The sequence below is a fragment of the Panthera tigris genome, chromosome B3, assembly GCF_018350195.1.
Source record: "Panthera tigris isolate Pti1 chromosome B3, P.tigris_Pti1_mat1.1, whole genome shotgun sequence".
Lineage (NCBI taxonomy): Eukaryota > Metazoa > Chordata > Mammalia > Carnivora > Felidae > Panthera > Panthera tigris.
In genome coordinates, this window is record NC_056665.1 from 68757380 (window position 1) to 68784998 (window position 27619).

A 27619-nucleotide genomic window follows, 5' to 3' on the forward strand; every position below is an offset into this window, starting at 1 on the left:
GGATTTGGTGCTGAAACCCAGAAGTCTCTCTATACTACTTTCACTCGGCTGTGCAGAAAGCGAGAGAGAAACCAAGATGTTAATTCCAAATTAATTAAAGTATCTCACTGAAATTAAATATGTTGAATAACACAGTTGATTAGGCGACTGAGTCCTCTGGTCCTCGGTCCTGTGCCAAGTTCCATCGTGAGTGGTCAAGGTGAGGAAGGCAGAACAGAAATGCTGAGACCCACTGAAAGCAGTGCTACGTGTTGAAGGATCATACTACTCCCCACAATGTAAATTCAAAAACTACAAGAACAAAACTTTGTTTCTCCTATAAAATGTGTGTGTGTGTGTGTGTGTGTGTGTGTGTGTGTGTGTTTATTTATGACAATTGAAATTACTATTTTACCAATATAGTAAGTAGAATACTTGCTTGGTTGTATTGTGTCTCTTCCAGCAGGGTACAAGATTATGCCATTCTAGAAAGAGGTCCTTCTCCTGTCATAGAAGCATTCAGAATTGTCTCTCATGTTTATTTTCAACTTTGGTGTGGCTTGTAAATTCGATTTCTCTTTTACAGCCCCATTTCCTCCTATTCACTGGTCTTTACTGAGGTCACAGTCATGAATTTGTGACCCCATAATTATTTGTATAGTTACAAACTATGTTGTTAATAATACCTGATTAAGATGTCCCTGTAAGCAGTCACTGAAGAGCAAAAAATCTTTTTCAATTAGATTTATCCACAGTGAAGTCAAAGGCAGCATGAGTAATTACTAACAAAATCCACAAATCAATATGTGCTCTCTTTTCTAACTATTATGAATGTGCCTCCTTAGGTTTCTTCTCCGTGGGGTTTGTGTGTGGATACTATCCATGCAGTAGGCCCTTAGTGTGACAACACAGTTTGTTATAGGACAGAATTTAGGATGAGGCATGTGTACCTTGCAGACCACCCAAAAGGTTGACTTACTTAAATGCCAGCAAGCCCTCATTGAAAGGCAGTCTCTCCCTGCAATATGGCGTCATGGCGTGAAGCAAGTGGAGAACATGACGCGGAAGCCACGACGTATAGTGAAACATATAGTGATATCGTGATTTGGGTGATACTTTTTGTTTCTCAGAAAATGGATGAGTTCATCGCTGTAGTAGAATATGTTTTATAGACATAGTTAAACTTCCCAGAGATCTATTTTAACGGTCTGACATAGCTCTGTTACCGGCCCTTGCTAATTTATAAAAGCAACAATATCCAAAGGTGGTTGGTATTTGTGGTTGCTGTTTGTTTTCTGTTGGTATCCACCAGCCTTGGCTAAAATTCAGGTAACCAACAGCTTAGCTATTTCCAGCTTGCTGTGGTCAATGCTGTGGAAATTATTACTGAGATAAATATACTTCTGTGGAGAACATGATGATTGCCCTGGGCTTTCATCAAACACTGGCCAGAAGGAAAGATGAATGTGGGAACATACATAACTCAGATTGTTTTCCCGTCTTAGTGAGAGGATGCGGTTATGAATCACGACTTAGGAGTTGAATTCAGGTCAGCCAAAGCTCATTAATTCTTTGTCCTCTTAACCACAGCCTGTATCCTTTTCTTCTTTGGAACACCTTCCCCGCTGTCTGGGAGAGCTTCACTAGCAGATGAGAGTAATGAGATATTCAGGAAGAGAGACTCAAGTGACGTCACACGTTTGCTAGTAAGCCGTGGATAAGGAAACCTAGTCATCCTTCTGGAGCATAACAAAGCCGTGTCTTGATTTTTACTGTGTTGTTTTTATTTGTGGATCCGTCTTTCGAATCTGGGAACTTGTAATAGGTAGTCTGGTCCCTTCTGCAAATGGGAAAGCCACAATGTCTAAATCTCAAAAGGCTGAATTGAAAATGCTAGCAGGGATTTTTCAATACAATTTTCTCTGTTTTCAAAATCAGTCAAGTAAATAAAAAATTCCCCCACATCTCCCAAAAATCTCAGTACTCCCTGGAGACTATTATGGAAGCTTTTGCTCATGTCGGAGGCAGAAGAATCTAAGGACCCGCTTACTCTAATCACTTTAGGAGGAAAACCACCTTTAAGAGCTGATGGAATGTCCTGAGTTCTAGGAAGAATTCCAGAAGATAACAGGTGCTTTAGTCAAAGAGATTAAATTGATTAATTAAGTTGATTTGAAAATCCATTAATGTAGAGAAAAATCCAAGGATCAAGAAGAATGAATCTGAATGAACTCAATTCTCAAATTACCTTTTTATTTTTAAATTTAACATTTTCTGAGGCTGGGAGATTCAGTGGAACCCAAGAAGCAGGGAAGAATAACACCTAGAGAAGAGAGATTTACATCCTAATTGGAAAAAGGATTTAAATGATAAACCTTCAGCGCCACATGCCAGATTTATGAAAAGAAATAGACTAGTTATTTGTCACTCTGTTGTTTTCTTGCTACCCTCTACATCCATGCTCTGGACTTCTGGCCCTGGATAAGCCCTTCTGCCCATTCTGTAACCTTTATTGCCCCTTTTAAGAATAAGAACAGTCTTCTCGGCCATATGAAAATTCCATCTATTTGGCTAGAAGGTAACTCAGATTTGTATGCAGTTGATGTTTGAGGCCTTTGTGGTCTCCTTGGAGCCTCAGCCTGGAGCATCTCGAAGCATCTCCCTGCAGTTCTTTTTACACAGGCTTCACCATCTGTGCTGGCTGCTTGCTTCTGGCTGACCCCAAGCCCTACTCTACATACGTTTCCCTCCCCGCACACGGGGCCTCCCACCTCCCCTGCTCACCTCCTTTCTGATCTCTGATCAGTCATTTGCCTCTCGGGGCATACTTCCTTTTGAGATGGCTGACAGCTGACTCATTTGTGGAGTCTGGCCTTCCAGGAACACAGTTCTTGGCCCCGCCCTGAGCAGAAGGGAGCTCTTTCCCTTGAGGTCAACTCTCGCTCGCTCACTCTCCCGCTCGTGCTCTCTCTCACTCTCTGTCTCCCTCTCTGCCTGTCACCGGGCAAACATGTCCCTCACTAGATTCCGGGGGGGCACTTGAAAGCTTCTGAATAGTTCTTACAGCACTCTTCATTTGACTTCAGATAGGAGAGAACTCCCTGCCTTTTCTCCCTGACAGTTCTCTCCAAATGAATTCTTTACCTTTCTTATCAGGGTGCAGGCACCTGGTAGACTACAGCTGCATTTGTTTCATAACTTTTTGGATGGATCTTCGTAGTGGATCCAGCATCTCACTTCAGGATGTGAAAATACTGGCATCCTCTGATTTATCTGCCTTTGGGACCTCTGCTAAAACTCTAAGAGGGGGAATCCCATTTTAATATCTTCAGATAATTAAAGTGGGTTGCAGGTATTTCTTTTGATTATCCCCTTCAACCCTGCATTTTATCTCTGGGTATTTCCTTGGACGTGGTCAGTCTGGATCTCACGGAGAGAGGTATGAGGAGGACCACCACTATTAATGCTCGTTTGTTGGAGCCCTTCCCAGGCACTGCGGGTAGTGAGGGAAGGAGCCACGGACCGCGGGTGTACCTGGCACAGGTCTTGTCCAGTCCCTGCTGGAGAGCAGGGCTTCTGTCTGGCAGGTCTTTGGAAGCAACCCAGGACCACTCCTTCCACCCACTGATGACAGTGGAAATGACGTTTGGAGACAAATGCTTCAGTGAACAGTACACACTAATTTCTGGTTATGTACATTTTTCCTTTTACTGTTTTTGTGGCCATCAGAGGAGATGAGATGAAGATTTATAACCAAATTATTCTCTTTTTAATAACGGAGTATAAAACCAGAAATGATGGTTTTCCTTATGTTCTCTGTGCTTTCTTGATTTGCTCTCTATCCAGAAGATGATGGCAGATTTTAAAATGTAAGAGAAATTTTAACACTAAACAGAGCTGGCAAGACAGCTCATGAATAATTAAGTCCAGCCAGAAGACCTCATAGGAGATCATTTACTTGTTCTTGGAATCTATTCACTAGTGAGTAACAAAGAATACTCATACCCTTGCTGTACAAGCTCCTGGGCATTCAGCTTCTCACAGGAAGGATGCTCAAGGAGAAGAGGGAGGCAAAAAAAAAAATGTCCTACACTCTCTTTTTTGCTCAAAAAGCTCTAGTTCTATCCCACAGTTTCAATATGTCAGTAACACAATCTGCTGTGTTTCAGTTGAATCGGGAAGTTCTCAACCAATAATTTCAAGGCTTAGTCATTATTTCCTGAAGGTTCACTAAATTAGTAACATTTCAGGCTAATGACTCAATTTTGTCTTAATGTCATCGTTCATATTCTTAATACCCATATAGCATGCCCCGTTACGTAACGTTTAATGTAGGAACATCCACAAGGGACAATTGTGGTTCTAATTCTATATCATTGTTTAGTACTTGAAAATGGGAAAGTGGGAGATGTCCTATGATTTCTATAATTAATTTTAAAACAGCATTGTTTAAAATGCTATTTGGATAAAGAATTTGTTTGTATTGGGAAGGAAAAAAAAACTTTAATGTCTCCCACTTGGAAAGAGTTTTATTTTCCAGTTTCATAATTAGGCTATTTCCACAGTCATGATTACTCAGCCAACACTGAGACTCTCTTGCAAGGCTGCCCTACCAGAACATTCTAGTTAAAGAAAGTGAGGCCTGGTGGAGAGTCTTGCTGTGAGGGCTTTGCTAGGTCATAACCCTTCGCCACATATCTCAGCCCCCTGCAAACATGCCCTCACTCCCTCAGCAGTCCCGAACTATCCTCATTCCAAAGCAAAAATGGGATCTGGCTTTTGCTTTCCATTTTGTCCATCATCACATTGGCTCAACCGATTATCCTCACCTCCCACCATGACTAGTTGGGTGTCTGGTGCCTCCAAATACTCGCTAAATGGTCTGCTAACCTGTCCACATACAGCAGCTAGAAGAGTCTTGTATTTCTTCTTAAAGTCTTTCAGAAGTTTCCTGCCTGGAATACAATCTCATCTTCTTGCCATGACTCACAGACCCTACCTGATCTAGCACCGCACCCTCCCACCTCACCTCATGCCCCTTGGGCTCTGCACCCAAGCTCTTTCCTGCCTCAGGACCTTGGCACATGTCATGCCTCTGCCTAGAATGCTCTTCCTGATTTTAAACTCCTTAGCTCCTCTTTAGTCCACAGGGTTAACTCATGTTTCTTCCTCAGAGAGGCCTTCCTTGACTCCAGTCTAGGAGCCTCCCCTCTTTCCTGAGTTATTTCACATCGCCCTCTTTATTCCTTCCTTGATATCTCCCAATCAGTAATTATGACTGTTTTTCTAGTTGGATCCCTGTTCTGTGACACCAGGGACACTGTAGTCTTTGTTTGTTGCCAAGTCTCCAGTGCAAAGAACAGCAAGTCACATGGGTTCGATCACTCGTTGTTAAATGGAGGGAAGAGGGTGTGAGGGTTGCATGCAGAGGCTATGTGTATATACTGATTTTTCCTGTGTGATATTAGTGTTGACCCTGCAGGGCTACATATCTTTTCATGTTTTTTTTTTAATTTTTTTTAACTTTTTATTTATTTTTGAGACAGGGAGAGACAGAGCATGAACAGGGGAGGGTCAGAGAGAGGGCTACACAGAATCTGAAACAGGCTCCAGGCTCTGAGCTGTCAGCACAGAGCCTGATGCAGGGCTCGAACTCACGGACCACGGGATCATGACCTGAGCCGAAGTCGGCCGCTTAACCGACTGAGCCACCCAGGCGCCCCATCATGTTTTAATTACTTAAAACTGTGGTTATATTTTCTCATTAAGTTAAAGTTGATCTGCAAAAGCTCTCTTTCTTGTTACAAACCTAGGAGAATATAAAGTATCGTTTTGAAATAGTTCACTTTCACCCTCTCCTCTTTGCAGGGATAGCTTTGGGGTGTACCTATAACCCTAACCGAATATATATATATATATATATATATATATATATATATATGGCTGAAATGCAACCAGATGCTGAATTAACATATTGAAAGACTTCAGTATACTGGAAATTTAGTGCCTGCATCACTGTGAGCCCCCAAGTGCCTCTCCCCCTTCTGGGAGGTCTCTGTAGGCACTGCTGGAGTGGACTAGAGTGTCAGGCCTGGATGCCAGCAGGGTGGTGGTGCCCCTGAGAAAGGCACTGGTACCCTAGTGCGCAAACACTTCATACCTATTTGGCTGCCTATGGCTCTGACCGCCTGCTGTTGCTTCTTCAGAGTCGCCCTCGTATGGCTGTTTAGGGGAACTGCAGCCTCTGCAGGGTATCACTTGGCATATATACCATTTGTGCTTAATATTCTGGCATTCATCTTTTGCCTGCATCTTAAAAATTGATGTGTGAGTAATGTCCCTCAAGTAAAAAGATTTGAAGTCCTCATGCTGTAGTTTTAACATGATCTTGTCAGAGAATAATGTCCTTCTCATCACTGCTACTCTTTTCAATAGTCTAGTAATAATATTTATAATGATGATTTGTCTACTAGGGTAAAGAAAAACATTATTTATTTTAAAGAGTAAATGAGCAGGGGCAGAGAGAGAGTGAGAAAGAGAATCTTCAGCAGACTCCATGCTCAGCTCAATTTGGAGCCTGATGTAGGGCTCAGACCCATGACTGCAAGATCGTGACCTGAGCTGAAATCAAGAGTTGGATGCTTAACCAACTGAGCCACTCAGGCACTCCAGGAAAAACGTAATTTTTAAAGTCTAGTGATATTTATGTATGAATTAACTTTTTTAAGAACTTAGCTGACATGGGTCACCTGAGGATCATAGACTGAGAGTTTTCCCCAATGCTTTATTGCATACTTCAGGATGTTCGTTGTACTGAATCGGAGTTCAGGCACTTTCCCACAAAATAATTGCTGGGGACGGGGGACGGGTAGTTCATCTTGAATGTTCTCTTATCGAGGCTGGGATTTCTCTTTTTAACCTCTCTCTTCCTGGTCTTTCCAAATGGTACAGAGTGCGTTTTTTGATGGGTGGACGTCATGGAGAATTTAAGTTCCTGCCTCCCTCTGGCTATGCCCCTTGCTATGAAGCCTTACTGCCAAAAGAAAAGATGAGATTGGAGCCCGTCAAAGAATATAAACGCGATGCTGAAGGAGTTAGAGATCTGTTGGGTACCACCCAGTTCCTCTCTCAAGCCTCTTTCATCCCATGCCCCATAGACACCAGTCAGGTAAGTTTGAGCAGGCAACCCAGGCAGATGAAATCCTAGGGCTAAATCCTTCTCTCTCTGTTGCCTCTGAACCATTCCTGTCATGCATTCAGTTTTATTATCATGTGATGTGAACAACTGTTGTTTTTCATGTTTCCACCATATGCATACGTTGAGCTCTTTCAGGATTTCCCAGACAAGTTGATCACTTGCTACATGCAAGGCCCTGTGAGGTACAGGTGCAAATATGCAGTATTCTCTGGGAATTCACAACCCACTTAAGGAGGTAAAAAGCAAATGTGCTATTTTTTAAGCCTGAATGTAATAAATGCAAAATGAACAGTATGCACAAGTAAGTGCTAGAGACACCTGTTAGGCTAGAATATTTCTAGAAGTCTAGTTAGGCTAGAATTCAACCAGGGCCTTTATTAAGCTTAAATGGGGAGGGATGCAGAGGTGAAGTAACAGGAATAGGGTAAGGGTCTAGAAGTAGAAACAGAAAGTAGGGACAGGTGGAGAGCTACCCTACCACCCAGCAATTGCACTACTAGATATTTACCCAAAGGATGCCAAAATGCTAATTCAAAGGGGTACATGCACCCTGATGTTGATAGCAGCATTGTCTATAAGAGCCAAATTATGGGACATTACTCAGCCATAAAAATAATGAAATCTTGCCATTTGGACGGCTGGATGGAGCTAGAGAGTATTATGCTAAGGTAAATAAGTCAGAGAAAGACAAATACCGTATGATCTTCCTCATACATGGAAATGAAGAAAACAAATGAGCGAAGGGGGAAAAAGAGAAAGGCAAACCAAGAACCAAATTCTTAACTACATAGAACAAACTGATGGTCACTAGAGGAGAGGTGGGTGCGGGATGGGTTAAATAGGTAATGGGGATTAAGGCTTACACTTGGGGTGAGCACCAGGTGTTGTGTGGAAGTGTTGAATCATTGTATTGTACACCTGAAACTAATATTATGCTGTTAACTGGAATTTAAACTTCAAAACAACAGAGGTGGTGATAAATATTCTCTTGTGGCTGGATACTTGGAGGAGGCGGAGTGTGTAGGAGAAGAGTTGGAGATAAAACTGAAAGAAATGAGGTGGTATATATGAGGGGAAGGTGCTGATAAACGGACATTTTCTTTGCCTTTCCAGGGCCTCTTTTGAGAGGGACACACTCACAAGCTTATGACACGGGGCATAAACAACAGCTTTGAGTATTTCCTCCACACTGGTGCTATTCAAATCACTATTCTCATTGTTAGGGAAAAATAAATGCAATGGGGTCTTGTCTCTGAGGCACAAGGGGTTAGTAGTTTTTGGAAATATAGCTCTTTTGACCTGTAGAAGGTCTCCAGCATGTTATTTTCCCATAATATTTATGTGACCCTATTACATTCAGCTATGCGCGCATGTTGGTGAATTTGCTTCTTACCTCCTGCAGCAAATTCCCATGTGTGAATTCCCATAAAAATTACTGTAAAGCAGCATTTCTCTGCCTGCTTCACAGAGCCTGGTGCGGCACCTTGAAAGTAGTTGGCGTTGAGAAGGTTGATGGGAAACTGGGGAGGAGTTTGTGAGCCAGAGATGATCCTAGAAATCAGATCCTCTGGTTCCTATGTAATCTAGATACAAAGCCTGAGGGCCAAAGAACGAAACTAGCTTTTGCATGGATGCAAGGCCACTAGGGCCCAAGTGAGGAAAGAGCATGAACGTGGTACCTACTTGTCTGTGCCACCCCTCACTAAATAATCAGAAATGTGTGGTAGGAAGGGCTTCCTGGAAGAAGCGGGCCTCAAAAAAAGGGGGGGGGGGTGTTTTGATGAGGGTGGGAAGGAGGGCTTGACCAAAGAGTGGAAAGAGTGTCTAAACGTGCAGAACTGAAGATTTGAAAATTGCAGATCGCAGACAAATCAACAGGCCAGAAAAACCTTTGATGTCAGGACCCAAAATTGAATTTGTATGGACCTTGGAACTAGGGACTTGTTCCCAGGAAATCAAATAATAGGGAAGTTCTCTTTGGAAAGGTACAATTTATTATCTCGAAGGAGACCTTCTAATTTTTTAGAACCTACTATTCTATGAAATTATTATCAAAGAGGAAGTTAAACATATGTATGGATAGTCAACTCCATTTTCCCTGGAGCATGGTAACCAGTTTGTAGACCAAATATTGCTGACTGGAGCCCTGTCCTGAGGCACTAACAGTACCCAGGGCTTGAAGCACCCCAGCCCCTGGCTGAACCCAGGCAAAAAGGAGTCCAACTCCAGGCAGCCCAGCCCCAGACACCCTAAGGCAGTTAGCAAGCCAGCATTACTCTGCCCCAGGTAGTAACCAATTGAGGTCACTGAAACTATGATTTGGGGTTACTTGTGGAGGCCTTGTTCCACACTGTCTCCCACATTGGTTCCTCCCACATGGAAATCCCTTTGCAGTCCATGATCTCCTAAGGAAAACCTAGTTTAAACAGATTCTCTGGGTTTACCAACAAAGCCCAAATACAGTTATAATTTGCTGGCTAATAATTTTCCCCATTTTGTTCCTTATTGAAACATCATGCCACTTAAGAATGTTGCCCTTTTTATAATTGCATTAAGTTGATTTTTTAATGGCTTTAGTTGAAAGTCAAATAGTGATTATAACACAATAGTTTAAATATGTTACTGTAATTTTCCTCCATGATCTCATATACATCACTTACTTGATACACGTTTTTTTTTTTTTACCAAAAGCAATTTTTTTTTAATTTTTTTTTTTAACATTTATTTATTTTTGAGACAGAGAGAGACAGAGCATGAACGGGGGAGGGGCAGAGAGAGAGGGAGACACAGAATCGGAAGCAGGCTCCAGGCTCTGGGCCATCAGACCAGAGCCTGACGCGGGGCTCGAACTCACAGACCGCAAGATCGTGACCTGAGCTGAAGTCGGACGCTCAACCGACTGAGCCACCCAGGCACCCCTACCAAAAGCAATTTTTATCCAGAAGCTACCATGCCTCAAAAGAAAAAAAAAAAAATCAGGATTTTTGTAAATAGTGGAAATACTAATAACCATTGTCATAGAGGGGGCATTGCAAGGGCCAGGCAGGTGATACAGAAGTGAAGTATGTCAAGTGCACAAGCCCTCAGAAACTGCTTCTCAGCTCCAGCTGATGGTTACCAGGCAAAAGTGTGGGTCCAGTGTTTGTGATCTTCCAAGCAAACTAGATACCTGAATTTTTATATGAAATCTCCCATTGCTTAAAAGTTGTCAATGGATAAACGTGGGAATAAGACCTATTATTGCTGCAGAAGCAGTAATAGTAAATTTTAAAACATAGGAGGAAGGAAAGAAAAAACTTGGGCCCCCAGTTGTATGACCTTTGTGGAGAGATATGAGCAAAGTGCCAGGAAAATACAGAGAAACTCTCCGTGAAGGTAACTGGGGAAGACTTCCCAAAGGTGGGACGTTTGAGCTAAATTGAGAAGGATGGATATTGAGGGTGTGGGGATTAAAACCAGAGCTGGACAGCAGTTACAGCAGTAAAAACAGATTTTAGTTAGGAGCTACATAAATAGGGGAAGAGGATCTCCAGTGTAGATCTGGGCTCGGTTCTGAATACAAGAACAACTGGGGCTTTAACGCCAAGGAGAGCAAGATGGGGAGATGGTGAAAGCCAATGGAAGAGAAATTACTAAGAGAAGCATCAGCGGTTGGGATGGATTCTTATTAAACTGACCTCCCGGGATTCTGTCTGTAGGCAGGCCAGAGTGATCTGATACCACCTGGAGGATGGTGAGGGAGAAGGAAATTCCATCAGACAAGGAAGTAGGTAGAGGGCTGTTCCATTATCAAGGGTGGTGGATTCTCACCAAACTGATTTAGCAAGATATTTTCTCCAACTGGGGTCTTGAGACCAAGGCCCAAGGATAGAGCCTAGCTGGAAAAAGGGCTCAGAGACCCCCATCTGGAGCCTGGTCTAGGAGAATGTCTTTGTCATCTGCTCTGTGGTGTAGAGGGGTGTGTGTGTGTGTGTGTGTGCGCGCACATTTTATGTGTATCATTGGGGAAATGGATAAAGGTGAAGACTGCATATGCAAAGACACAACTGTGAAACAGTGTGATCTTTTGCAGTAATTTCAAAGGTTGGCAAGGATGTGTTTGTGAGGACATGGTGGAAAAACTGAAGGAGGACACTCAATGCTTGGTTAACACATCTAGTCTGTGTCTTAGGAGTTCAAGGAACACTTGCAGACACCCAGGAAGTGTTTTGATGTGATTTTATTGTTGTAGACTCTTCACTCTGGTCACAGTGCGGAGGGTAGATTGGTCAGGAGTTGGGGGGATCAACTGTGAGGGTCTTGCAATGGTCCAAGAGAAAATAATGAGGTTGAGTGATTAGAGGTGGGAGCCTTTCAAAAAGATGCTTCAAAAATGAACACGATCAGAGGCATTTGTGTGGCTCAGTCAGCTAAGCGTCCTACTCTTGATTTCAGCTCAGGTCTTGATCTTCAGGGTCATGAGTTCACACCCTACATTGGACTCCATGCTGGGTGTGAAAACTACATTTGAAAAAATGAACATGATTGATTTTGTGATTGATCCAATGGGGCTGGGGGTCCAAGTAATACCCCAGAGGGAAGACACTAGGATGACTTCTAGACTCGAAGCAATGGTGGACCACTGAACAAAAAGAGAAAAACAGAAAGAGAAAAGGTTTTGAAGGAAAGAAATGATTTCAGTTTTGAATGGTATATTGCGTTTACTTAGTGGGAAAATCCTGCAGGCAGCTGAAACTGTAAGTCTGAACTTCAGGAGAGACCATGGCTGGAGACATACGCACTTAAGAGTGATCATCTGTGGCTGGGTGTGATCTCCCAAGGAAAGAGCATAGAGAGAGGGGAGGTGAGGCCCAGGGAAGCATTCACATGTCAAGAGCACACAACACAAATATCTCCAAAGAAGACTGAGAAGGGATGGACAAAGGAAGCCCAGAGAGGAAGGAATCTCTGGAAGCATCTGGGTCAAGCAGAGTGGTTTGGAATCCTACAGCCTCTCTTGGGAAGGAGCCTCTGCAAGCAGCCTCTCCTGGGGGACGTGTAGGGAATTCAACTGCGGCACCTCATCCCCGTAGATTTTATGTTAGATTTCAGTACAGCCGGTTTGTATACTGCTGATTTCACACTTGTTCCTTTTCCTTTTAGGTGGTTTTGCCACCTCACCTAGAGAAGATCCGAGACAGGCTGGCTGAAAACATCCACGAACTTTGGGGAATGAATAAAATAGAGCTTGGCTGGACTTTTGGCAAGGTATGCATTCCAGGGGCCAAGCTGGGGAGGAGGATTGGATTGCCTTGTCACCTGGGGAGGGTTCTCGAAAGACTCGAATGAGGAAGGGAACCGCATGAGCCCAAACTTGCTCCTTCTTACCGCCTTCTGTGTAGCTTTTGCTCCAAGCTTTACTCAGTTATCTAAGCGCATAACTGCTTAGGTGTGGGGGAGGCCAGCTCTGAGAAGACAGAACTGGGGGTTCACTTCCCTTCTTACTTGAAAATGGCTTCCTTCATTCGGGGAATATCAGGCACTGTCAGGTGCCTCCTTCAGAATCCTCACATCCCCTTTTCCTCTTCAGAAAAAAGCTGTCCTCTCTTCATGGCGGGGTGGGGGGGGGGGCGAAAAGAGGCTGATTCATTGTTTTGAATAAGAATTTGTTTAATACTGTTTTCAGACATATCACTAAGATTAATAGGCACTCAGGTTACAGAATCTCTTGTGCTAGGAAACATTTTTCAAAGAGGATGTAAACTGACTTTGTGTTGGGTGATTTGTGTAAGGTCATGTCTGAAGGCATAAGGATAGGTGAGTTCTGAAGCTGCCTATGACCCTGACACCCTCAAATTATGAACATTCCAGCTTAGTTACTGAAAGGGTCCCTGCACTCTAACACTGACTGGTATCGATATAGCTACCGTAAAATAGTCTCCTTCTAGATGACTACGTCTCTGCTGTGTGCTTTTATAACACCACAGACCTCTCCTTTAGAGAACTACTCACAGCTGCAATATTACATTTATTATTATGGTTATTTTATTACTATTCTCTACTCCGTTAGACTGTATTCTTCATGGGCCTGGGCTATCCTGGCTCACCACTGAACTCCTAATGTCTAGCTCAGTGCCTACCACATAGCAGACACTTGACAAATGTTTGTTGGATGACTTAATTAGTTAATGTCTGGATCTGTTCTATCCAATACTATAGTCGTGAGCCACAAATGCCTACTGAGCACTTGAAATGCGACTGGTCTGAATTGAAATGTGTTGTAGTTATAAAATACACTGGATTTTGAAGACTTGCTGTGAGAAACTCCTATAAACTGTCTCAGAAATGATTTCTTATACTGATGGCTTGCTAAAATGGTAATATTTTTTATCGTGGGTTAAATATTTTTCTAAGTTTGTTTATTTTGAGAGAGAGAAAGTGCACATTAGCAGGGGAGGGGAAGAGAGAGAAGGAGAGAGAGAATCCCAAGCAGGCTCTGCGCTGTCAGCAAGAGCCCAATGCAGGCTCGAACTCACAGCCCCATGAGATCATGACCTGAGCCAAAATCAAGGGTCAGATATTTAACTGATTGAGCCACGTAGGTGCTCCTAAAATATATCATTAGGATTAATTTCACCTGTTTATTTTTGCTCTTTTCATGTGGCTGCTAGACAACTTGAAATTATAAATGTGGTTCACATTTGTGGCTGACTTTATATTTCTGTTGGGACAGTGGTGTCTCCTGGACAGATTGTGTAGTCCCTTATAAAGAATGCTGTCCTGCAGCATCATTATGGTTCCATGAATTTGGGGTAGGCAGGAACACGGCTACCATGTGTAAAATTGTTTCTCTATGAGAGTATGTTCTGAACACAGACACTTGAGTAGAAACAATCCACAGGGCACAAGCCGCTGGCAACTTGGGGACGATGTGTGTCATTTGCTAGAGAGAGAGATGGTCTATTTGCCTATCAGCAAATAACTGTGTTTGTCTTGCCCTATATGGATTGCCTGGGCCATGTTTCAAAGTGTGTCCTTTTCTGTTTTCCGGGGCAGCGCCTGTTGTCAAAACTTAAATTATGTTTTTCTTATGTTGTCACCTAGACACGGGATGACAATAAAAGACAACACCCCTGTCTTGTGGAGTTTTCAAAGCTGCCTGAAACTGAGAAGAATTATAACCTACAAATGTCAACGGAAACCTTAAAGTGAGTGCTGAATCGAATTGAATGTGGACTAAACAGTGAGTGGGTGATTTAATGCCTTATAACTACACTGTAAAGGTATGTCTCTTGCCTTGAAAACATGACGCGTTCTGATAAATGAGTGGAGATGGTGATTCTTCATGCCACTGAAGGACTTAGCATAGTAAATAACACATACACCATGGTTGTTGATCAGCTCAGATGCAGGTTAGGGTTCTTGCTGTCTTTTAGCAAGTTGACCCTTCTCCTCTCCCTCTGCTACATCACAGAACCCTTCTGGCCCTGGGGTGCCACATTGCTCATGTTAATCCAGCTGCTGGGGAGGATCTCAAGAAAGTCAAGTTGCCCAAAAAGTAAGTGATTTTTTTAATGATCGAAAACTTTCATGCTTCAGTCTGAATTTTTTAACTGGGAGGATGGGAGGCCCGTGGGCAAAGGCAGGTGATGGCCCCAGATCCAGGCCTGCACTGGCAGGGCACAGTTCTCCCAGTTACTTCGACTGTACGGTAAACCCAGACAGAAGTCTGCTGAAATATGAGTGTTTCCAAGCTTTCCCGCTTTTTGCTCCTTCGCCTGGGACCTACGCTACTATTGTTACTTCTAAGCCGGGAGGTGCGACACTCAGAAGGTTACCCAGCCTTCGGTCTGTAAGAATAGCAGTTGGCACAGGAGCTCAAAAATGGTTGGTAGCCACAGAAAAGACTCACTCCTCTGGCATTGGGCCAGCCTGATAATTCCTTTGTGGAAACGGTTGTCTCTGCCAAGATTTAATTCGGCCCCTAAATCTGTCTATGTCCTATGCTCTCTCTCACCCGTACATTCCTGGAGAGTCACATGTTCTCACACATTCAGATACGCGCTCATGGCACATTCTTGCGCTCAACTGCTTGCTCACCCTCACGTGCACCAGCCTTGGGTGCGTGTGCATTCACACACAGGTGTCCCAGTTACTTAGGAGCCAAGGCAATGCCAGCTTTAATCAAATGCTTCTCTTCCCCATCTTCCCTGTGAAACTCCTAAGCTGCTAAGCCTCCCTCTCAGAGGCAACTCCAGGTGCAGAGCCTGCCGACCAGACTGCTGGGGTCAGTGCTCAACAGCCAGCACATGTTCACTCTGCCCAAGATCGGGCATCCCAAGAAGGTAGATGAGGGGCAGTATTTAATGCCTGTAGCAGACCGTGCCTCTCACACTTCTCAGCAGTTACTGTGTAGAGGGAGTTCCTGGTCTATAAGTCATCACATTCAGGTTCTGGCTTTGATCTGGGCATTCGGTGTCCCTGGGGCCTTCAGCGCCTCCAGACTCCCGTTCCTACGTGGCTATGATCAGCTGTTCTCCTTGAGAGTCACTCCATCGTGTACCCTGGTCCTCTCCATTCATGCCACACATCTACCGGGCCTCATACTCCACTTTTTCCCATCTTCACATTATCTACCAAATTACAGACCATTGAGGCTGTGGCTCCTGGACCGAAGAGCAAACCATGAAGTTCACCTCAAGCTCTCACATTGTCTGATGTCCTGATTTTTTGTTTAATTCCCAAAGTAAAGGTTTAGCTTTCTAAGATGGAATGATCATTCTCTACTAATTTATAAGAAACCATTTGGCTCAAGGTCCTGTCCTTGCCAATCCAGTTGTAACCCTTTCTGTTTTGGAAGTGAGTTGAAGGAGCTGTCGGTAACACCACGGCACACTCAATGTGCCCCTCATTTGTCAGGCATTTGTAGCCCCTCATTTGTAGCTTTCTTAGAAATAAGGCTGGGTTTGCACTGACGATCCACTTTGCCCAGCAGTTTGTGTCATCTGTGACGTGCATTGGCAAAAAGGGTGGTGGATTAGGGGCTTCATCTAAGGACTTGCAATAGAGCTGGACAATTCATTCTACCAAAGGGTAGAACCTGAGACTGTAGCCTTATTTTCATAGCATTCTTACCATGTGTTGCTGGTCTAAAATCTGGTATGGGTCTAAGATCTGGAATATACACACATGTGTATGTATATATAGAAGTATATGTTTTGTTTTGTTTACTTATAGCTATATGATGTCCAATGGCTACAAGCCAGCCCCTTTGGATTTGTCTGATGTGAAGCTATTACCTCCTCAAGAAATTTTGGTGGATAAGCTTGCAGAAAATGCACATAATGTTTGGGCCAAAGACAGAATAAAACAAGGATGGACCTATGGCATCCAACAGGTGAGAAGTACTAAGTAAGCCTGCTGGAAAAACTAGGGGATGTGATCATCCATCAAAATGCCATTTTGCGTTGGTGGGTATTAGATCGGAAGATGGAAGTTGCCCTTGCACTCTGTCCGTCATGCCTCAGTGCATTCGTTATTTATAGAATCACGGGACTGGATGGGATTTGTAATGGTCACACTGACATTAACTCCAGGCATAATTCCAATTTTGTAGAAATGAATAGGCTTACCTTTCCTTTGTTAATCTGGCTCACTTGCGATCATGTTCCCTGTGTGTGTGCCCACTGGCTGCATCTTGCCTCATTCCCTATCTTTTTTGTTGGCATTGTGGAGAGCTGAGCTTTTATGCCACTCTCCAAGGCCAAGGTAAGCTTTCCACAATTCAGCATTACAGCTCAGAAGTGTTTCTGGGTCAGTCCCAGGCATCTACCACTGAAAGTGAAAAGGAGGGGAGCCCAGCTCAGGAGAGGGGCAAACCAGCCTGCTAAGAAGCCTATGCCCCTTACCTTAGCCTCTGCCCACAATTCGTGGGCAGAGTCCTTGGCTTGCACAGGAGACAGCCCCAGAACCAGGGCCTGGCAAGGAATTAGATGGAGTTTAGAGACAAACCAACTCTCCTTTAGTGTTCTTTCATTTCCTTAAATATCCAGGGTACCATCAGGGAAGGTCAGGGGTGGTTGTATGTACACTTGTTTATTTATGCCTGAGTCTCCAACTCTGCACATGTCTGGAAGCCAAGAAAACAACTATGGAAACCATGGCAGAATGGGGTAAGGGAGACTCAAAACAGCATGGCAGGCATATTTGTTGATGATGACTTATCACTGCAGTCATTGGCCGTTGTGTTCTTAGTACTCCCTAAGGAACTGAGGAGGTCTCCAATACAAATGTGTGCCTTCTATAATGAAATGGACCCACTGTGGCACTGCCACCTTTTCTGATGCTTCTCTGTGAACATAGGTGTTTATCTATCTTGTTTCTCTGTTAAGAGACTGTTGTGAGGAGACTCTAATGGTTTGAATCACGGCATGATCTTCCACAGGGGAATAACTAGGTGAATCCCCACCTGCCTTGCCTTGGGAGTAGAGGTTTCTAACCAATTTCAGGATACTTCACTTTATTCACAGGCTGGCATTATTAAAATGTGTTTTTAATAGCAGACACTTGCCATTTATATTCTTTTAATCCTGAAGAGAAGTAGTAAATGAGTATATTGCTAAATATCAAGGTGCTGGGGGAAGGGCTGGTGGATGGGTATGAGGAAGCCGGGATGGTGGCTCAGAACATATAAGGTGGACAAGCTCTTGGTAAAGACGAAATGTATTTTCTCAGAACCTCTTTTGTCTGGCTTCATGTAGGATTTGAAGAACAAGAGAAATCCCCGGCTGGTGCCGTACGCATTACTGGATGAGCGTACGAAGAAGTCCAATAGGGACAGCCTTCGTGAAGCTGTTCGCACATTTGTTGGTTATGGCTATAACATTGAGCCGTCAGACCAAGAACTAGGTAACGAGTTGAGATTGTTCATTCTGGTCCCAGACAACTGAAATGTTACTTCTGCAGAAATGCTGACTTTGAACAAGTCTAACATGTACTCTTAGAAATGATATTGGTACCAAAGAGCACTAAACAGAATGGTGTATTTTAACAAGAGAGGGGAGGAGGAAGGAGAAAGAACCATGTTTAAACTGTGTGATGAGTTTGTATGGTGAGCACTTCTGTGACCCAGTCCCAGAGGGAATAAGCGATCCTCCAGCATGGCTGAGCTTTTGGGGGTATTTAGTCACAAAACCGAGAAATCTTTATTTCTCTTATTTACCAAACATGTGACTCTCAGCTTACTTTTGGGCCAGGTCATCTCATCTCTAAATTGACTTCTACAACTCATTAAAATCACCAGCCCACAACTGATGAACATGTCATTGGCATCCCAAACCCAATGAGGGACTAGAGGCAAATTAGGTCACTATTATAAGTAATGAAGAGGATGGGTTTGGAGTAAGACAGACCTGGGTTCATATCCTTACTTTCCTCCGTTTATTGGCTCTGTGACTTTGAACAAGTAAACCTTTCTAAGCCTCAGTTTTTCATCTGTGGAATGAAGACCGTATTAACTGACCTCAGAATTGTTGCTGGATATCGTTTCTAAAGGATCTACCAGAAAGTAGTCACTCAGTGAATGTACCTTGTATTCTGATTAGGATATGATGATCATGGTGATGATTGTATTATGAACAAAATGCCATGTTGGGTAGCAGGAGGTCTGTCAGTCTTTGTTGTTGTGCAATTCTTGTAAGGAATGCTACCTAATTATTAAAGGCCTGTGTTCTCTCTTTACTTCCTGTCCCCTCTGCTCCTTTCCTTCTCACAATAGCTGACCCAGCTGTGGAGAAAGTCAGCATAGATAAAATTCGATTTTTCCGGGTAGAGCGGTCTTACGCAGTGAGATCTGGAAAGTGGTATTTTGAGTTTGAGGTGGTGACCGGAGGAGACATGCGCGTTGGCTGGGCCAGGCCGGGCTGTCGGCCCGACGTTGAGCTGGGAGCCGATGATCAAGCCTTTGTGTTTGAAGGCAGCAGGGTGAGTCTGGGTCGTGTCCACATGTCCCCAGAGTTTTTCTTCTCCAAACATTTCCATAGCAATTGGAAGTTCTGAGTGTCTGAATCTCTGGCTTCCAAGTGAGTCACCACCGTCACTGGCTAATTTAGGTCATTGAGTGATCATTACCTAGTGATTGTCACTTTGCTTTTTGCTCTGGTATAGGGGAAGACTATACACCCAAGTCCTTTCTGTAACTTCCATACCTGCCCTTGAACTTGAGCCCATTGCCTACATTCTGAAGGAGGTTCCCAGAACACACTGCAGCTAGTATGTAAGGAAATCTTACCACTTTGTCCTCAAGAGAGTTCTGTTTGCTGTCATAGCTGATTGGGTGTTGGGAGACTGTGGCTACCTTTTCTGATGAGCCTATGTAACACAGTTTCATTTATTTGTAAGACAGATCATTCCTCCCTGTGAGTTGTCCCTGGTAGAGAGGTGAGTACTTTGTAGAGACCAGGTACCAGTTAGGAGAAATTCCTCATGGAGGCATTTCTTTAGCTGCATGGGAGCTTTTAGGACCTCCAGTTCTCTAAGCTCTGGAGTCTTATTTCCTAGGGCCAGCGTTGGCATCAAGGCAGTGGGTATTTTGGACGTACGTGGCAGCCAGGAGATGTGGTTGGATGTATGATTAACCTTGATGATGCTTCAATGATCTTCACACTGAATGGGGAGCTGCTGATTACCAACAAAGGCTCTGAACTTGCCTTCGCTGATTATGAGATTGAGAATGGTAAGTCTACCATCCCCCCCGCCCCCCCGTTCCAGCTCCATGAGTTCAGGGAAAATCCAGGGAGAGCTGGGTGAGCTCATCTGCCTCCTTATTTAGGGTGGGCCATCCTTTACATATTTAAAACCCTGGTGGTGAAGACTAACCCATTTACTGTCATTTTTGAAGAGTCAAGAGCATGGCAATAGTTGGTATAAATGTCAGTTCTGAACTTCCAGATTAACTAAGAAGCTCTCCTGTGATTCCCTGTCCTGCGGCATGGCATGTTAAAGTTTCCCAGCATTACAAATGAAATGCTAATTGCGTGTGGACTCATGTCCCTGGCAGAATAGAAAACACAGTGAATTAAAGAATTGTCCTTTCATTCTGATTTGAAATGTCAGTCTGCATGTTTGTGTAATTGAACTTGATGCTTTGATGAGAACCATTGAAACACAAAAGTTGGGCGTAGCTGTTCCCTGGAATGAAATATAATTTATTTTGAAATTCAAACATGCTCTGAAACCCAAGCACAGTTGCACTTATTAAAGGCCCTGAATAGACGTCAGTCAGAACGGCGCTTCCAGCTACATGAAGGAGCAATTGGCGCTTACTTCCTGTCTGTTTCACTACGTTATATGCAAACGTTGGCTGCATATAGGAGAAGGAGCACTGGACTCTGAGTCAGCTGACTCGCTCCTAACAAGCTGTGGCTCCCAGAGAGTCTCGGCTTGACGTCTCTGGGCTTCGCTGCCTTCGTCTATACCAGACAAATAGACGGTAAGAAGTTCCAACATCCTTCCTGGATATAAAACTCTCCAGCAGTGACTTAGTGCCCGCTGTACGTACATCCCTATGCTTGACGCTGTGTCACTGCCATCTTCATGACAGATGGGGATGAGGCAGAGTAGTCGAGAAGGTGGGAGGCCACCCTCCTCCTGTCTCTACTGCTCTCCACTTAGGACATCTTGGGTGGACTTAAACTTCATCTCCCTCTCTCTAAATGATGAGGGCTCCGGCTGGCTCTAAATTTCCAACACTATACAAAAAGAAACCTTTTTCACCAAGAAAGCTAAAAAGAATAGAACTACATAGGTGAGAGCAGCAGAAATACGTGTCACTGTATATATATAATAAATAAATATTCTCTACTTGCAGAGTTTTTAACAATCTCTACTAAGAGTTTTTTTTAAACAATTCTCTACTAACAGAGTTTCTATAAGTCACTTTCATGATTTTTATGGACACCTCTTTTCTGTATATAACTGTACTCTAAGAGAACTTCAAAGATTTTTCTAAGAGTCAAGTATTTAGGGAAACAGAAAGCTTGCAATTGAGTATATTTTCCTAGAAAGACAGGATGACTAAAGCCAGGTGGGGTCACATTTTAATGCCTGCCAAAAAGGTTTAAAATCAAGGCCTTAAAGATTCGTGTTTTGGAGACATTTGGGAAAGAGGTCACCAGTAGAAAGAAATGTTTCTGTGCTGGTTCAGAGGCAAAGCAGAGGAAATGGGGACGTGGACCTGAGGGCAGCGTAGAAGATCCGCCTTCTGACATGGTTCTTAGAAAACAGATACCTGCCTGGTACCCACTACATGCAGTGCTCTCTTCTTGAGGCCAGGAGGAAAAGGAAGAACTAGAAGATTGAGACTCATCCCCTAGGAAAGTAGCTCCCTAAGGTAGAAAGAGTCCAAGGAGGAGGAAACTTGTCCTGGCTCTACTGTGTACGAACTAGGGGAGTTGACTTACCTATGAGGCTTTGGCTCCACATAAGGAAGGGATAAGAATCTTGTGTGTTGTGCAGTTAGACGTGAAGTTCAAAGCCTTGCCACTCAAAGTGTGGCCCACTTGTTAGATATGCAGGATCTCAAGCCCCATACCAGACCTAGTGGACCAGAAACTGGTGGCAACAGACCCCAGGGGTTTGCATACAAATGAAAGCATGAAAAGCAGTGGTCCAAAATATATAAAAATACAAGCCATAGCAGTGTTAAGGGGCTCATTTTCTTTTTTTTTTTTTTTAATTTTTTTTTTAATGTTTATTTATTTTTGAGACAGAGAGAGAGCATGAACAGGGGAGGGTCACAGAGAGAGGGAGACACAGAATCTGAAACAGGCTCCGGGCTCTGAGCTGTCAGCACAGAGCCCGACGCGGGGCTCAAACCCACGGACCGTGAGATCATGACCTGAGCCGAAGTCGGACGCTTAACCAACCGAGCCACCCAGGCGCCCCATAAGGGGCTCATTTTCTAGTTGTAACAATAAATAACACATAACTCTGAAAAGGTAATAATTCAAGGCAGTAGGTTAGAAATGGCAAACGACTAATACAGATGGCAATTCCATAAATGCAGTATTAAAACTGGATGTTAAATAAAGAATATGACAGATGCCCACCTCAAAGGAGCCAGGGTGTTCCCCTCTGGGAATATAACTGCAGTAATAATACTAGTGTATGAGTAGTGTGAGTAATAGTGTGGGATCAGGAAACTTCAGGAAAGGGTGGGAGAGTTTGGAAGATTTGTGTCTGGAATTTATAAAAGACGAAACTGGAAAGATAGAGAAGGTACAGAGGACAGTCTCAAATACCAAGACTTGGTATTTACATTCAAGAAATTTGTGCTGTCTAATCTGGGCCAAGCACCCTTGGACTTCACTCTCTGGGGCATGGGAACTGTTGGAGGCTTTCAGCAGAGGAATACTGTAAAGAAGAGGGATGTTTGAGGGTAACTTTGCTTTTAGAGATCATCTGTGTTGTATTGAAAAAAATGCCTCCTGGACCCTTTGTGTACAGGGACATGATCTGACCTTCAGAATAACAAAGTCTATTATTAGCGAGCTATTTTATAATAGAATTGTACATATTCACATATTATGCTGTAATATTGTATTGCACTTTAATAACACAGAGACAAGGTTAATTGGAAGGCTCTTTCACTTCTGTGATGGCTCAGGAGTCTGAAGAAGGACAGTTGAAAGGAAGTCGCCATGCCATTCTTTGATAATAATAGTCCAGAGGCCTAGAATAGCCCTTATAGCATCTCTCTGCTCTCTGCATAAGGGGGAAAGAGGCAGCGATTCTTGCCTGGAGCTGTTAGGAAAAGCATCTGTTGAAAACAAAGCATTTTGTACACGGTATCCCTCCATAAAGCAAAATCCCCTATATGCTTCTATTCTGGTCACCAGCATCCCAGCCTTGATTCAGGCCTTTCCCGAAGTGAGAGTTGTGCTGGTGGGAAGTTTCCAGTCCTTTGGTGAAAGAGTGGGGACAAGGATTCTAATTCATGGCTGTTTTCCGCTGGCTTATTTATAAATTGTTACCTCTGTCCTCTTCTGCATCCTGAGTTGATATACTCTTATCTGCCTCATTAGAATTGTCCTCATCATTGTTCCCTACTCTGATCCCTGCCTTGGACCATTACAGCTTTCAGCATTGTCACCTAATAGCATCTGAAAGCTCAGAAGCTTCCCTGGTGAAACCTTTGCGATCAGTCTTCTCTTTTATTCCATTTAGAGGAGAAGAAAATACGATTCTGAGCATCCTGTTAGACCTCAGAATGTGGCGTCTGAATGAGGCTTTACTGCCGGTCCCCTGTGCTCCCTTTCTGCCAGGCACTCCCCTGAGGGACAAACTGCTCCATTAGAGCTTCGGTGTCTGCAGGGACAGCCTCCCGGGCTGTTCCTGCCATTGGCCCATCAGGATTTAACAGATCCCCCAGCTCTGCTGGCAGCTCTTTCCGTAGGTGGCTGATGAAACCTACCTGCGGGAGGCGTCACTGCCATCCACATGCAAGCCACATTGGTGCCAAGGGGCCCCTGCCATTCTCTCTCCAGATGGGTGCTATGGTTCTGAAAGTGGTTGGAGCAGGGAACGTGCAGCATTTGCTGCAAGTCTCGTGACTACCTCCGGGCTGTCCTTGGACTCCATCTTCAGGAGGCTTAACAAGAAATGAAAACGAATGGGTAAAACACATGCTACTGTGGTGAGACTCTCAGAAACACCCAGGAGGGGCCTGGGCACTCATCTAACCAGCTCTTTCCACGATCTCGTTTTTCCTTTACTGTTAGTGAGCTGCTCTCGTGTCTTTCCACAGCTTTAAAATGGATTGACACCGGGACCATGGTTTAGATTTTCTAGGGAACCAGTTTCTTTCCAGGGTCCTGAATAATTGAAACATGCCCCTCTGGCTCTCCCTCTTTTTAATCACAGAACTAGTCAGGAGGCCTCGTGATACAAAACTTACTGGAACCTGGAGTCCTCGGCAGGATGTAAATGTCTGTGTTCTGGCATTCCTCTCCTGGAACAAGAACTCCATGCATATCCTGGTTCAAGATAAGGCTATGTGCAAGTCTTCTCCTCCGACCTTTTCAAAAACGTTACCACATTGCATCTATGATGCTGCATATGTGGAGGGGCATTTCTTTTCCCCTTTATTTTTCTGTCCACTTACTTCTCCAGTCTCATTTGAAGCTAGGGGTTAACCGAGTTGTGTGCAAAGTACAAACCCCTGTTTGTGAGAGTCATTGCTCACTTGAACGCCATGTGGCCTTACCAAATGGACCTTGTTATCCAGATTTACTCCAGGAAGCCATGTGGCTGCTTGAGAGGTAGCCCTTTTCGTGTAAGGAGCCTACAGTGGTTGGTGGTTGTGGGTCTGCAGTTGCTTTATCTAGAGGCAAACTGCTCAACTAATTAACACTTAGGAAAAGTAAAGAAAAAGTCACAAAGCAAGTTACTATAGATAAGAATTAGCAAGCCAGGCATCCTGGCCTCAGTCCCAGTTACTTGCTCTGGACCGTTTCTCTGGCAGCTTTTTTCACATGCTGGCTCTGCATGCTTACCAGGTGACAGACCTCGAGCAAGTTACCCAGTTTGCTAAGCCTCGGTTTCCTGTTCTGCAGAATGGGCATAACAGTGAGTCGAATCAGCAGAGCGCTAAGCCCAGTGCCCAACACCTAGAAAGTATTTGATAAACATTAGCTGTTGTGGTTTATCATCGTCCCCCCCCCCCCCCCCCGTTATCTACTAGGCAGAATTAGAAAGTTACATGACATTTTAATGCCTCATGAAAAGGACTTTTCAGGAATGGAAAGATCATCAGCTAGAGCCTCTCAGCCAGGTGGAGGGAACTGATTCACTGGGTTCAGTTATCAGCTGAATATATCAAGTATTCTTCCCCTGGAGAAAGTGCTGGCACCTTATGAGGATTTATCTTTGCTCTTGGTCCTTTCTCGGTTTTCTGTTTTCTGACCCAAACCTTGGACTTAGCTTCTTTTCTGATGTGTTGCAGAGCTGTCGTGGCTATGCCCACTTGGTCCCATGAAGGTGCCCAACAGTCTTTCCCCCACTGCTGTCACATCCATGACCACTGTGGCCATGCCTTCTCTTGTGCTCTGTTTAGCTGGACCCTGTGTAGAGGGCTGTTGCCCTGGAGGGATGGGACTCTGTCCTGGGATATGGCTGCTATTTAAAGCTGGGGCACTCATCCCTTGGAACATTCCCCACCCCCTTCTCTTGCACACTGACTGGCAGCTGACCTATGAGTCAGAGTGTGTGGGGTCTTGTCCCATTTTGTCACTTGCCCTTCTCATGACCTTGGTCATGTCCATTAGCTCCTCAAGTCTCCAGTTCTGTCCTCAGTAAAGTGCTGTCTGCTTTGCTGGTAGCTTAGGAATGGGGAGAAGCCCAAGCCCCACAGAAAAAAAGGCCTCATGCAAACATTACCTGTTTTCCTTCTGCATGTATCTCCTGTTGCCAGTGGGTCTGTGACTAGGAAGTTACTCCTGTGACTTGAGTTATTCCGAAGTACTCAGCCCCGCTTCTTCCCACTTAGGCTTGTGTGACTACTGCTTGTACGTTCCACCACTCAAGTCAGTAGAGAAGACAGGTTTTCTTGAGATGCCCTTTCTCTGCTTACCTCAGGGCTGTGCTGCTTCATGATCATGGCTCCAAGACCGCTATAGTGATGGTTTTCTGGGTTATGTTACCCGTTTTAGCAGAAACCAAAGTGCGGTCATGGGAGCAGCGGTGTTTTACAGCAGAACATTCACTGCTCTCTAGTCCAGTTTTGTCCTGTTTGTATACGCACCTTGGGATCAGGATAGTTTCCTTCCTTTATATCTTCTCATAGTGCAAACCAGAGCCCTCTGTCTCAGTGGGGACCCAAGAAATGTTGCTAATAAGCAATGCTCATTCCACACTGGAATCAGATTTCCAAGGGTTCCTTAATTATAGACATCCCCGTCTGCAGAAAGGAGATGGTTTCCTGTCGCAAAAATGCCAGAAGCATAGAACCTGTTCTGGAGGTTGCATGAGTGGGTGCTTATCTGACCTGCCCATCTACCTTCCTAGGGGCCAGGCCACTGGTGTATTCTCAGTCCTCCGTGTGTTGGAGCAGAGGCTTTCTGTAGAAACATCACCCTTATTCTGCTAGCATTATGTTAAAGCTCTTTTATTTGAAATGATATTAGATGGTATCAAATAGTGTCCTAAATGAGTTCGTAGTTTCTTAGCTTGTGCAGGATTCACTTTTCACGTATGTGGCTCGTCTACGTAGACACTTTGTGACTTAGGTAATGATACATAAGCATGGACTCTAGGAGTGAATTTTGTCCTTGATGTCTATGGACAAAACCTCTTATTGTGGAATGTAAATTCTCCCAAAGTTGGCCTTTAAATTTCCCCTGAAATAAACACTCCTGTCTTAGGAGTGACATCAGTTTTCTTTGTGGGGGCTCCAGTCCCTGTGTTAGCCACCGGCCTCAGAGCCCTTCCTCCCTTGCCGAGTGCTCTAGGGATAATTAGTGCTTTCCCAGCCCTGCTGATTTGTTGGTCCACAATTATGATTTATAAATAGCCCACAAACAAGAACAGCAAACATTTTGAACCTCTGCTTTGGAATATTCTGCATGGCAGTTTTTTAACATGATGGGATGCAGGAGTGAGCTTGGAAAGAGACAGTAGCCATAGGAGGGGAGGAAGGAACTTCCCATGGCTCCTGCTAGAAGTGTCACCTCCTGCTCGGGTGGGGGCCACAACAGCAGGCTGGGGGTATGGCAGTTTGTAAATAGTATTTTGTAAACCAACAGAGTCCTTGTTAGCATGTAAAACTTCTCAGACTCAAAACGGGAAGAACTGTTAGACTCCTCATTTCACTGGAAGGCACTGAGACGTTAGGCTATTTGCACCAAGTCCTTTAAAAAAAAATTTTTTTAATGTTTTTATTTTTCTGAGAGAAAGAGAGAGACAGCATATGAGCAGGGAGGGGCAGAGAGAGAGGGAGACACAGCATCTGAAGCAGGCTCCAGGCTCTGAGCAGAGCCCAATGCAGGGCTCGAACCCATGAACTGCGAGCTTATGACCTGAGCCCAAGTCGGACGCTCGACCAACAGAGCCACCCACGCACCCCTGGGTACTAAGTCCTTCTTGAGGCTTCTCGTGTTGTTTTGTTTGGGGCAGTGTTTAAAATTTCCCATGGCCTAATCTCACTTTTAACTAAAGCATAGGTAAAGAATTTTACTTATCCTCTTACTGGTTTTACTTTTCCAGCTGATATTTATTAACACCTTAAGAATAATCTTAAGGCTGTGTGGCTCAGTCGGTTAAGCGGCCGACTTCAGCTCAGGTCATGATTTTGCAGTCTGTGGGTTCCAGCCCTGTGTCTGGCTCTTTGCTAGAAGCTCAGAGCCTGGAGCCTGCTTCCAATTCTGTCTCCCTCTCTCTCTGCCCCTCCCCTGCTTGCTCTCTGACTCT

General features: G+C 44.2%; 1 protein-coding gene across 1 annotated transcript in view; it reads left to right on the plus strand.

Moving 5' to 3' along the window:
- The window catches only part of RYR3 (ryanodine receptor 3), a 524192-nt gene that overhangs the window by 302301 nt on the left and 194272 nt on the right, over positions 1–27619 (plus strand). The window contains exons 20-27 of the mRNA XM_042989263.1: positions 6931–7147; positions 12320–12424; positions 14261–14364; positions 14631–14714; positions 16394–16553; positions 17917–18064; positions 18933–19138; positions 19715–19889. Coding sequence (XP_042845197.1) covers positions 6931–7147; positions 12320–12424; positions 14261–14364; positions 14631–14714; positions 16394–16553; positions 17917–18064; positions 18933–19138; positions 19715–19889 — 1199 coding nt within the window. The remainder of the gene's footprint in view (positions 1–6930; positions 7148–12319; positions 12425–14260; positions 14365–14630; positions 14715–16393; positions 16554–17916; positions 18065–18932; positions 19139–19714; positions 19890–27619) is intronic.